Source organism: Tetrao urogallus (genome assembly GCF_951394365.1).
Source record: "Tetrao urogallus genome assembly, chromosome: 7".
Classification (NCBI taxonomy): domain Eukaryota; kingdom Metazoa; phylum Chordata; class Aves; order Galliformes; family Phasianidae; genus Tetrao; species Tetrao urogallus.
This window is the reverse complement of record NC_136820.1, coordinates 43,616,572-43,629,183: the sequence shown is the minus strand read 5'-3', so window position 1 is coordinate 43,629,183 and position 12,612 is coordinate 43,616,572. Positions and strand designations below refer to the sequence as shown.

General features: G+C 42.2%; 1 protein-coding gene across 1 annotated transcript in view; it reads left to right on the top strand.

Annotated features, from left to right (window-relative positions):
- Positions 1–11,300: 11,300 nt before the first annotated feature.
- The window catches only part of RBM33 (RNA binding motif protein 33), a gene marked incomplete at both ends in the record, with an annotated part of 89,155 nt that continues 87,843 nt past the window's right edge, over positions 11,301–12,612 (top strand). Inside the window, one exon of the mRNA XM_079538145.1 lies at positions 11,301–11,328. Coding sequence (XP_079394271.1) covers positions 11,301–11,328 — 28 coding nt within the window. The remainder of the gene's footprint in view (positions 11,329–12,612) is intronic.

Here is a 12,612-nt window from a genome sequence, read left to right as displayed (position 1 = left end):
GCCAGTAGCTATGCATTTTTCACCAGTAATGAACAAGAGCCTGCCATGCCATGCTCATGCGTAAATAGACCGAAAATGTTGCAAGTAACCTCAGGTTTTGATTGTTCTTTGATTGATTGCTGCTTCATAGGACCAATAATGAATACTGAAAGCTCCAAATGAAGCTGTACACATTTGTGTCTACAAATGATACCAAAAAATTTTGAAACACCGATCTTCAGTCTCCTTGACGTTTGTATGAGTTGACCAGTTAGAAAATAATAGGTTAGAAATTATAGTTTGTCTTTCCTTCTGAATCTTTGGATTAAAAGAGGGGTTTTGTTTCCTGAGTCAGAGTGAATCGCACTTTTAAAATGTACTAATGGCAGAATCTCCCTGTTCTGTGGTACCAACTCAGACAGCTGGGCCACTCAGGGCCAGATGTAATCTCTGGCCTTTCCTCTTTGCTGGAACAGATGTAGCCCCTGTATTCATCCCAACAGTCATTTGATTTTTTAAATAACTATCTTATACAATCAGTGTGAGATTTTGATGACTGAATAAGTGGCCTGTGACAGTTCAAAATTTAAATACTCCTTGAGAGTTTTGACGCCTAATAGACCGAAATTTCTATTTTATCTAAACCAAAACTTCAGTGAACTGTAAGAAGCCTCTTTGCAGCATAGGCAAACTTGATCCACAATTCAGTGACGGACAGTAAACAAGATATTTCTTCTGTTTCTTGAGCTACTTCTTCCAGCTGCTGCTCACACTGATGCTTCATCTTCACACTTTGACCATGACAGAGATGTTAGGAGTAAGGACAGCTTCAAAGGTTAGGAGAAAGGCAGATCCAATTCTTGGTAAGATTTTCAAGACGTAATGAAATACAGATACAAGGGGCAATAACAAGAGTTGCAATATCCAGTACCTGTCAACTCCGCATAAAGCAAGTTTTGTAAGTGCTAGAGCAAGCCCAGCCACTTCAGCAGTGCTAAGCTTTACTCTTCTGAGATAAACACAGATCACAGCAACTCCTCTTCTACTCATCGCTCTCCAACACTGGGATTCCAGCTTGACTTTCAGGGAGGCAACCAAAAGAGAAGGGCAACAAGGATGGATTTGAATTTTATAAGCAGTTCTGTATTTCAGCACAGCTGCCAAAGAAATACAGTATTGTTTACCACCTGCAAGAGTGCTGCAAGCTGGCCCAAAATGTTCAGCACGTTGGTAACCTTGAACTGAGGTCATCACATGGAATTTAAAACTGCATCACACATTTTACTAAATGCAATGTGAAAGCTCACAAAAAAACAGCCACATTCGTCCTCTCTCATTTCAGGATGGTTTAATTAAGCAAAGTCTTCCTCCATCTCAGGAGAGGGAGGGAACCAGTGTTCTTTCAGAAATGTTGGCACAAGAGGGATGCAGTAGAACAACAATGGCAGAGGCTTGAGCCCACCATTTCATGGAGTTCCTCCAGGACCCTTTCAGGAGCTGCCTCCACCAAAGCATCAGCCAAAAGCTAGGGCCTGCACTGCCCGACAACACTGCTTTCTAAGGAGGAGACACCTTACACTGTTTCTTATTGGATCTCACAACAGAACATAACTGAGTCTTTGCCTCTGCATGTTGAGCTCTGGCCCCTTGCAGGGCTGAAAATCTTCTTTTTGCAGGTGTAGATAAAAAGTTCTGTTCAGTAAAATATGTGTCACTTGCACTCTCTGATTAGGCATTGCTCTTCTAGTAGTCTTCTGCTTCTTTCACATCACTGCTTTGTCTTTTTCTTTCTGCATTGGCTCTTTGGTCTTTATAGAATCAGCCTGAGGACTGGCCATTTTTTGCAGAACTATTTCACTTGCAGCAGTGTTTTTCTCTTCAAATATTGTTTAAAGACAAAAGGACTTTTTCCTCATTATTTTCTCATATTATACAAGATATTCTAACAGCTGGTGGAAGTTGAATACCATGTTAACAATGCATAATTTAGTAAATATATGCCCATATTGACACTGAAAGAAAATCTGAGATTGCACAACCATACTGTGTGTTTTTATTATACTGTAAGTACAGTTTCAAACATAATAGGATTTATTCATAGCATATTTACTCCACTGAAGTGAGCATAAATATGTAAATGTCTAAGGCTTAGACTGGGAATTGCCTACTGCTGCTTTCAAGTCATGCAGCACTCTCTGCACTCTAAATGCAGGCTGACAGCAGAAAAGGCAGAACTGTACTTCCAAGGAAAGTATTACAGAAGGATCAAGCTTGCATATCATTACCTTACTCCTGAATTCTAATACATAATGACAGTGGACACACAGCTGTAGCTTTCACACTACTGTAATGCAACAACTACGCAGAGAGAGAGAAAACAAACATTTCTGACTGGGGCAGCTCCTGCCAGAGTGTGATTTCAGAGAACAAAAATCCCTTTCTATATTTTACCATTCAAAGATATGAAGCAAAATAATTCTGTGTTGATAGATGTATAATTCAAGGAGGTTGACTTTGTTCACTTGTTAGGAAAGGATGGGAGAGCAGAGTGCCCAACAGCAGCACTCAGATAACATCTTTTCTGAGTGAAATAAGCATGAGGTATGCGGTGGGAAAGTTATTCTGTTGAAGCCAGTGGATGCAGTGGATGCAGTACTGTTGGCTGCTCTGGAGCGTGAGCCATCAGAGACCTGGATCGGGGGCTAGCAGGCATGGGAGGCTACACAAAGGTGTACAGAGGTGAGGGACCATGCACACAGCTTTCTCTCAGTCGGGAAGCTCGACCACTTTTCAAAATTGCAACTAAATAAATAAAAAGATAGAGTAGAAAAATTGCTCAAAAGGCAATTACTTGGGAGCAAGAAAGAATAATCCCAGTCCGCAGCTGGGATTTCAGATCTAAGCAAATATCTGAGTAATCGTCGTTAGCTGTGTACAAATTTTAATTCACACCTTTCCACTGGCTTATTGCTTCTGTACTAGATACTTTTAAAAAAGGGAACTGATTGCCCATAAAGGGTGTCAGATTGTCAACAATGGCAATGAAATCCCCAGCTACTGAACAAACAGGCTGGGAGCAGCACTACAAACTTCCACTCACTACCTAGGCAATTTGCCTATCGTGTAACCTGGAGGGTCTCATTATAACTGGTACTTGGTCCTGGCTTGAATTGCTCCAAGCACTTCTAATACAATCTGATCCCTTCAGACCCTGCTTTACTGCCCCTGCTCAAGCATGAAGAATTCAAGCTGGAACAGGTGCAGGGCAGGATGATTAATACAATCTGGGAACAGGGAGTCTTTCACAAGCAGAGCTGCCAACACTATCAATTTATGTGGTAGACAACTGCTTTGGGCAGTAACCCACCAAATTCCCAGTATCTGGCAGCTCTGATTCTTGGATGCTTGCAAATGCAGGAAAATTTCACAGAGCCTTCAGAAAGCAACTTGACATGGAATGAACAGTGGGGCTGATATGTCCCAGATCCCTGAAGTGTACGTAGTTAATGTGTGTTTGTCAGTTATGGACTCATAGAACTACATGGTGGGATCTTGATTTACAAAGCATAGTAAAGTTTGACTGCTCTCTGTGCACGCACTAGGATGGGAAGGAAAAGGGCTGAGAAGGAAGAAACGCCACCAAGGCTAAAAGATTATGTCAGCAAATAAGCCTGAACAAGTATGGATTTGCCTAGGATACAGTCACTTTGTAAACTGAAGATATCACATGTTGCATCATGGCATTCCTGAAAGAGGGGGAGGTAACAGCCTCACTGCTTTAAAACAATCTTGAACATTATGAAAGGATTACATAAAGAAGTGTTTGTAACATTAGGCATTAAATCTGCTAAGTCCAAAGATCCTGTCCTTTTTCATCCATGCATTAGACTGTTGGTGCCTCTATATAAACAGTATCTCTTTTCTCTGTCAATCTCTCTGCGTTCTTACTCATTGGGAATCAGCATTAGTATGATTACGTGCTACCCATTGTATTTACCTTATTTAAATTGATTTACCTTATTTAAATCGACTGTTCTTTGCATTTCTTTATATGTTTTCTGCTTATTATGTCTTCAAATTACAAAGGTAAGGGACCAAAGATCTTGGCATCATTTAGCTTAGCTGACAGCATGATCACCAAGAGGATTGTCATGAAATTAAAAGGCCGTATTCCTCATTTTCTTCTTTCACGTAACCTCTGTTTTTTTCCCTAAACTTTGTAACATAATCATAATCATAAACATAGCAATGAATGAATCTCTTTTATGACCATGGTATCATGGAAAATTTCATATACATCAGAGGTTAAATTTCCAGTTCAGCCCTGAATTGGAACTGGGCACACTGTAAATAAAAACTATCCAAAAACTATTCATTCAGTGAAGGCCACAGCTAACTTTCATTCTTGCTCAAGCCTACCTTATAAAAGTCTATCTGAATCCTTCATACTAAGCCATGAAGACAACAACCTAGAACTTACAAAGAAGGTCTTTCCAATTAACGATTTAGAAACAGGGGAAGGCACCTTATATACCTTTTCCTTATCTTTCAGATAAAGACCTCCTGGGTAAGCTTAGTAAATCCTTATCTGTTAGATAAAGGACCACTATGATGGGCCTTATCGCTTAATTAAATCCTCGTATGAAGTACAATGAAGTCAATAATTTGTTATACAAGATAGCACTTCAAACTGTGCTTGCATTGGATAATGCATCTCTATCGGTTCCCTGTACCACAGCATGTTGTAATGGGTTGTGATCCATAGCCTACTCCTGGGCAGCAAGGAACTCATTATAAAAAGGTGCCAAGCTTAGGTTGGACAGGCTGTGATAAATAAATCTGTGGGATTGACTAGATAAACTAAAGCCTCAGGATGAAACTGATTTGAAACGTAGGGCCTAATTCTGTCCATCTTTCTTCTGAGGAAAATAGTTGAATGTGAAAGATCTGTGAATTTTGGCCCAAATAGAATACCGATGCAGTAGATCACTAAAATGAATATATATAATTGAATTTAATTGTGAAGATATATCGTGAAGTTCATGGAACAAACCCAGTTAAAGAAAAGCACATGAAAAGGTCTAAGTCCTGACCACAATTTCACTTACTCACGTTCATATCACTCAATGCATTTACATCCAGATGTATCAGGGTGAAGAAGGAAACTAGTCAGTAATAACAACTATCACAAAGTATCATACTAGGAAGGTCTTGAATACTAAATGCAGTCCAAATTTCCAAGTAGACAAATGTATTTTCAAAAAGAACTGTAATACACATATTGCTTTATTTCACTAATTGGCTTATTGACAACATGCTAGAGTGAACTGTTTCTGAGTTTTATTAGCAACAACTATTTTGAGTATATGGATATTTTATGGATATATGGATAACACATAAAATGAAGTGCCTTTACCTATGCATCTCTGAAGAAGTCCCTTATAGCCTAAAACCATTATGCACTAAGCCCAGCAAGACAAAAGTGATTTGATTCCGCAATATGCACTGAAGCTCAGCACGTCAGGAGTCTTTTCCTGGGGAATGACACAAACTTGAGACTTGAAATCTGCTACTGCATTTAGTGTTGCTCATTCCTATCAAAATACAGACAGTATATTCCATATAGACAGCTGGGACTTTTTCCCCTTCACTTATACTGAGACAAATCTCTCGTAACTTCATTATTTAGCCCATATAGGCAAAGTGAATAGGATAACGCAGCCAGCTGAGATTAGGCATCTAACTTTTGGACAGATAAAGCTACAGAACATTTAGTCTTCCTAAGGATTGTTCGACTGTGCAGCTCAAGCATTACTATGACAATGATGTCTTTCCATGAATGATGGGACACTGAAATTCTTGGGTGCTCAGGAAGACAAAGATCTAGATGTGAATCTTGTTCACACTGAAGATGATGACAGTTTTGAAGTGTGTTATTTTTATTTATTTATACCAATTATACGCTCAGTGTTAAGCTCCTGGCCATGAGGATAACTGACTACTGAGATAAGTAGATGTGACCATAAAACTGCTCTGGATTATGCCAGACAAAATCGACCCTGTTAGGGCCATTCTATAAGCTTAGCATCTCAAGGCATCTGGAGGGTTCACTACAATTACATCCACAGTTTCATAAAGCTGAAGGCAACAAAAACTGCTTCCAGGAACCACTGGTATCAAGGCCAGTCTAAATACACTGTGAGTTGCTGGGGTGGTGTGCAGGAGGGCTTGGATTTCACAGCTGGATACTTCTAGCAAATTGCACTCTTTTCTATGCATAGTCCCTAAGGATTTCTCCTTAAATGCATAGATCCAGCTCTTGTATGTCTGGCAAACTCCTCCTGTATGCTTGCCAAGTTTTAAAGGGCAAAAAATCAACAGCTGATAGTTTATGCCAGGAACCAGCAATGATCCAAATTCATCCCTTGTGTAATTCTGGAAAAGCCTGTAGAGTTCCAGGGAAGAAGTTGTTGGCTTAACAAAGTAAATTCTCCCTGACATTTGAGGAATACAGAGTATCAATTAAAGTAGAGCTAATTATTGCTACTATTATTTGCATTGCAGTGGTTCCCAGAGGCCCTTAACAGGATTATAGCCTTCTGGTATGAGGAGTTTTTAGGAATGTAAGATCAGGAAGTTAATGTATGACAGCTAATATTCGGTACCTGTGTAGAAAGCCTCCAAGTTTGGAAGGGTTCCACAGAGCACAGGGCTTTGCTCATGGGTATGGGTCACAAGAGACTGAGCCTCTAATGCTTCTTGTGCTGCTTTGAGGTTTGCCTGAAGTCATCCTACATCTCATTACTCTGTAAGGTATGATACAGGCCAGCTTGTGTCCAAAGGAAGAAAGTCCATTCTCAAACTCAGCACTCAGGCAAGACCAGTAATCATAGAATCATAGAACATGCCAAGTTGGAAGGGACCAATAAGAATCAATGAGTTCAACCCCTGGCTCCACACAGAATCACCCCAAAATCAGATAATCTGATTGATAGTGTTGTCCAAATGCTACTTAAATTCTGGCAGCTTGGAGCTGTGCTTACTGGCCTGAGGAGCTTGTTCCATACCCACCACCCTCCAATAAAGAACCTCTTCTGATAACCAGCCTGAACATCCCCAGTGCTTTATATTGTATCCTCATTAAGAAACCTCCAGAAACACTTCTTTCACTTGTTCTGAGGAGTCATTCACGGGGTACAGCTTCCTTTGCCTAAGACACATTATACATTTCCACTCTATTTCCACTGAGTCGTTCATAAGGACTGCCTTACACATGCTAGCTTCACGTGGCTTCAACTGCTGCCTCTAACACCAGTCAGTTTCTTGGTGCAGCCCTTTGTTCTGCAAAGCCCACAGGACTTCCAGGGTCCAGACTGAAAAAATACTTAAATAAAATCCTGTAATATATTTCACATCTGTGTTCCTCTGTAGTTTCTTGACTACTTTTGTCCAGATCGCTAAAAATATTGCAAACGCTGGGGTCCAGAGCAGTACCTGGAATCCAAAGCTACAGCTGGAACCTCCTCCTGCAGCCGAGATGTCCAGCTCCCCTTTCTCTTTTGATTCCCAGAGAATCAGCCAAGGGACACACGTTACACAAATGTCATGCTGAGTTAAATTGGTAGCTGCACTGCTTGTATATCTGGAGGCCAGTATTGCTTCATTCCCCTTCGCCTTGCTCACTGATTACTGCTATGCTGCCTAGACTGTAATGTATATCCTTCAGCCTGGGTTGGTGCTGGTGATAATTTATGTTTTGTACTCTGTTTCACTGTACAGTGCATTCAATCTGTTGAGATTTTGATCTTTGGTGGCTGACTAGCTTTCTAGAGACTTCACACAATACACATTAATAATACACTTGACAGGCACACTGCTTGTTAGGACCATTTCTCAGCACACAAAAGTGCCCATTCTCCACCCAGCAGCTGTTTCAGTGGTCCTCGGGTCATGTTGCTCTGAAGAAATCATAACCGAAATAAGATTCATCAAGTAGGTTGCAGACAAGGTAGATAAGTTGCACCGAATAAATAAATAACAAGAACAGGGAATGGAAACAGTGAAAATGACAGTGATAACAACAGATGATCTACATGAACAGGTTCTGAAGTTCTGAAGCTATGGTTAGTTTGGTGATATGTTTTCTATTCAAATATCTTCTATTCAAAATTAATCACATTTTTTATCATATTTCCATTGTTTTAATTCTCATGCTATTCTCATTCATGAAGACATCTACTTGATTTCTAAGTCCTCCCTATTTCCTCTTCTGCCTCTGCACTTATGTGGAATATGTTCAAAGGAAAAACATATTTCATCTGTGTATACCTTTTAAGAAGCACTGCAGCCCCTGAGGACTGCTGTCTTTATCAACAGGCTCAAAAGCACCTATAATAGAGTGAATTCATTTTCACACACCTCATTTGTATCCTTTAAATCATGAATACCCAACTTTTGTCTTGCCTGGGCCGCACTGAATGAAAAGAAATTGCCTTGGGCTGCATAGGAAATGTATAAGATAGTTGATAAATATAAGTAACAAAACTCATTTTATTCCTTTATCAGGCTGAGAGGAACTGGAATGAAAGCTCATGAAGAGACTACTGTGGTACAAGAGAAACCAAAAAGATATTTTCTCTAAGGAGTTAGCAGCCACTTACTGTTGATAACACTGTTCTTACCTTCTTTGCAGGGAGCGTTCAGTGGAATTAACTTGGAATTCTGCTTTATTGGATATCTAAACTATGGCTTTCAACCATTTCAGTGTGCAAACAAAAAATAACAATCTGAGCAAAAAAGCCTACCTAATTAGATAAAAAAATAGTTTAGCAGTATTCTGCCCAGTTTACAGAGGGAAATGTGTTACAGCAGATGAAAGGTAAGCTGCCCCAGTAATGCAGCAAGCCAGGGCAGAGCCAGGGTTAAAGGCATCTTGAGTTTTTGCTCAGTTGTTTTTTTAATCCCATTGTAAAACAAGCTGTAGGATTCCCAATCACAGATTGGAAGACATGCTGACAAGTACATTTTTTTTGTAGAACTTTCAGAATTATTTAATAAACTGGTGATTGGTTCAGATTGAGGCATTTTAATTCACGGGTTTAAAACTTCCCGAAGCTGGCAATTCTGTTAATCTCTTATTTACAGAAAGAACTTGGGCATACTCGCATTTTACAGCACAGGTTAGCTAGAACTGAGTGGAAGTAAGAATTTTTTATTGAGAATCCAGAGCAGTTATGGTACCTGGAATTTGAAAACTCACAGAAAGGAAACAGAACTCATCTGAGTGAAGGTGAGTACAGCCACTACCCTTGTTTCTGTCATCGTAGTTTGGGTCCCTGTTCCAGACCTGCTTAAGTTTAGGCATTCAGAAGCAGCCACTTTTCTTTGTACCAGAATTATACAAAATGATTGAAGAGTCTATGTACTAACAAAGAGATTAAGAGTAAACTATCCTATTACTCCTTTTTTGGTATTAAATAGGTGTGTTAAGCATATGCAAGGAAATACTTGGTAACTTGATTTGCATTTGGATTGATAGTCACAGAAAGTCAAATCGGTACTAAAATAAGCACAAAAATAGAATACTGAATGCCTATCAAGTATACTTTCACATATCTGAATGCCACTCAGATGTTCACTGTACATACTGTTTACATTTAATAACTTCATTTCCCACCCTCAGCCAGAAAGAACACAGAGATTTCTGTCAAGAGCTGTGAAATGTAACAACCTGCTGCTGAGACTGACATTCCCACCCCATATTTTTTTCCTGCAGTCTTTAAAGGGATCGCAGAACTCCCAGGAAATCCTTTTGCGTTGCAAAACAGTTATCCAAAAGAAAGATGGATACCAAGATGTGATGGCTGAAATCCCAGCCCCACAGGAATTGTCACATTTTTTTACCACTGATAGTAGTAGGATTCGCATTTTATCTTCTAGGATTCACATTTTACTTCTACCTCCATGTGAGGCAATCAGAGCTGGGCAGATGGACTATGTATTAAGTTACGAGCACTGACCTACTGGTGGTGTGTTTCCTAAATTAAAATTGGAGTGTACAGAAGTCTATCAAGAATAAATCACTAGCTGTACAGTTGCGAAGCAAAGCTAAAAAATGAGACCAAATGCAATGCAGGGATGAGTCTTCAGGGAGCCTGGAGCAAAGTGACATGAGAACTTCCCTATTCTCTTAGCATGGCTTTAATCAGATAATGTTGATAATTTAAATATTAACATTGTTAATTATTTCCATGAGGATTTGTCCACTTGGGAAAGTTTTGCTTGTTACTTGAACTAGTCTTGCTGTAGGAGGCTCCACAGTATTCCTTAAGTTCACATTGGGCTTTACAAATAGCACAAACTAAGTTTGCTGTATATCAGGGCACGTTTCTATACTCCTTAACTTGCTCTGTTCAGAATGCCACAAGCTCTGTTCCCCCATTAGAAGGAAAGCTAATACGGGTTGGCTCTCAAAGGTTAGTTTTCTGTGACATCAGCGACCTGATCTGCCCTGTGGTCACAGAGTCACTTAGTCCTCTGAAAAGGAGGAGTGTATTACCGAGCTAGGACGGAAATGGCTAGAGAAACGAGCAGTGGAAAAGGACTTTTAGCCTGCAGGCAGATTGGATCTAGAGTGCTATGTCACATCGGATATTTGGAAAAATTTCTGCTCAGAGATGGGGAGGTATTGGAATAGGCTGCCCAGGGAGCTAGTGGAGCGCTGGGAAACCGCTCTCAGCCATAAGGGTTGGGTGGTGCGGTGAAGAGCAGGAAGACGAACTCGAAGGACACTGAGGAAGGCGCGCTGACGCTGCAAGCGATTCTATGACCCTCCGAGGGCCCAAACGAGCCGCTACGCAACGCCGCACAACTGCAACCCCAACGCGGACACCACGCACGCGCACTCCCGCCCCTCATCCGCGCGCAGCTCAGCCCGCTCCACCTCCCGCACATGCGCACTCTCGCCTCGTCCGCCCAGCCATCTAAACCTCAGGCTGAGAGCACTGCGCGTGCGCAGCGGATGCCGTCCGCGGCTCTCGTTGACCAACCAGCGGTGCCTACCGCCCTCCCTCCTTGAGAGGGAGGGACCGGTCCTCCGCCATCCCATCATGCAACGCGAGGGCGGCGGCGGCGACAGCGACGGCGGTGGCGGCCGCCATGTTGTGGTAGTTTGTTGTTCGCCGGTGGTGGCTGCGCGTCGAGGGGCCGCTGCCGGGCGCTGAATCCGGGCCCTTCCCCGTTCCCTCCTTTCCCCGCCGCTCCCGGGGGCGGCACCGGAGGCGCTGTCGGGGCCTGCCGCCGCCTGGGCACGGCGAGGAGCCATGGCTGCCGCGCTGGGAGGAGGAGCAGGTGGGTTGTGCGGCCTGCGCTGGGCCCGCCGGTGGGGCGGAAGGGAGCGGGCGCTTCTCTGTCGCGAGGGGCCGCGGTGGGAGCCCGACCTGGGGGGTGAGGGGGAGTGGCCGCGCCGTTGGCCCTGCGGTGCCGGGGCTGCTGGGGCCGTTGGCTCTTTCTCCTGGGCCGCGGTTTCGTTCCGTTTCGTCCCTTGGCGCCGGTTCGAATCCCGGGTGGAATGGAGGCGTTCTGGGGTCTGTTTACTTCTGAAGCTTCCGTTCGTTTGGTTCCGTGTTCGTGCATTTACGGCGTGTGATCTGTTTGAAGAGCTGATCACTAATCTCGGCGGTCGTGAGAGTTTTGTTTCACAGGTAACCCAGAAGCAGAGCGTCTCGCTTGGAACGTGTAAAACGAAGTCGGTGTTTGGTCCCAGGGTTCTTGGCTGCACCACTGCGCTGCTTTTAGGCTTCTACTTGCAGCATGTCAAATGATGGTTGGACCCAGTGCTGTTCTGATGGGCACATCAAGCACATCCTAAAACTATTGCTTGAGTGGTTTTTAAAGAAAAGACTGAAACACCCCATTGTGAACCGTGCAAGAGGATTTTTTAGGGAATGTGTGTATTTTAGGAGCTGTGTGCCTTACCTTCACTGGGAATAGCAGGTTAGGTAGCTCTGATCAGTCATTACTTAATGCATTGGTCCTTGTTTGCATGATGGTTTGTGATATTTTCTGTGCTGTTTTTGTTGTTGGTAGCCATCACAGAGAAGAACGTGGCTTGCACTTGCTGGAGTGCTCACGCTGCTACCTGTTAAGCAAACAGTGGTGAGCAAAGTATGTAAAAGCAATCACTGAAGGCAGATGTTACAAGGAAATTCCCAAATTTAAAAATTGAAAATTTTGGGCTCGGGAGGGCAGCACCAACTGGTAATATTCTGAATATACTGAGCATTGCTGTTGAAGATGTTACATGCACTCTTTTAAGTGTTTTACAGAAACTCTTGTGCTGTTTTCTGTGATTTGGTTACTTATAATGTGGAGGTAAATGTTTGCATTTTTGATTTGCGTGAAAGTTTTTTTGCTGGTGCTGTGAGTGAAGGGTATTTTAAAGAAACTGTCACTTCCTAATTACTTCAATTTGTGTGTTAAAACTGTTGGAAAAGTTGAATGAGCCAATAAATGGAGGTCCATGGTCCATTAAATGTGATATGTTTTCTATGGAAACAGTAGAGGTTTTAATCTGGGTGGTCACCTTGCAACACTTTATTGAATGAAAAACAGACTAGCAAAAGTGTCTATTGC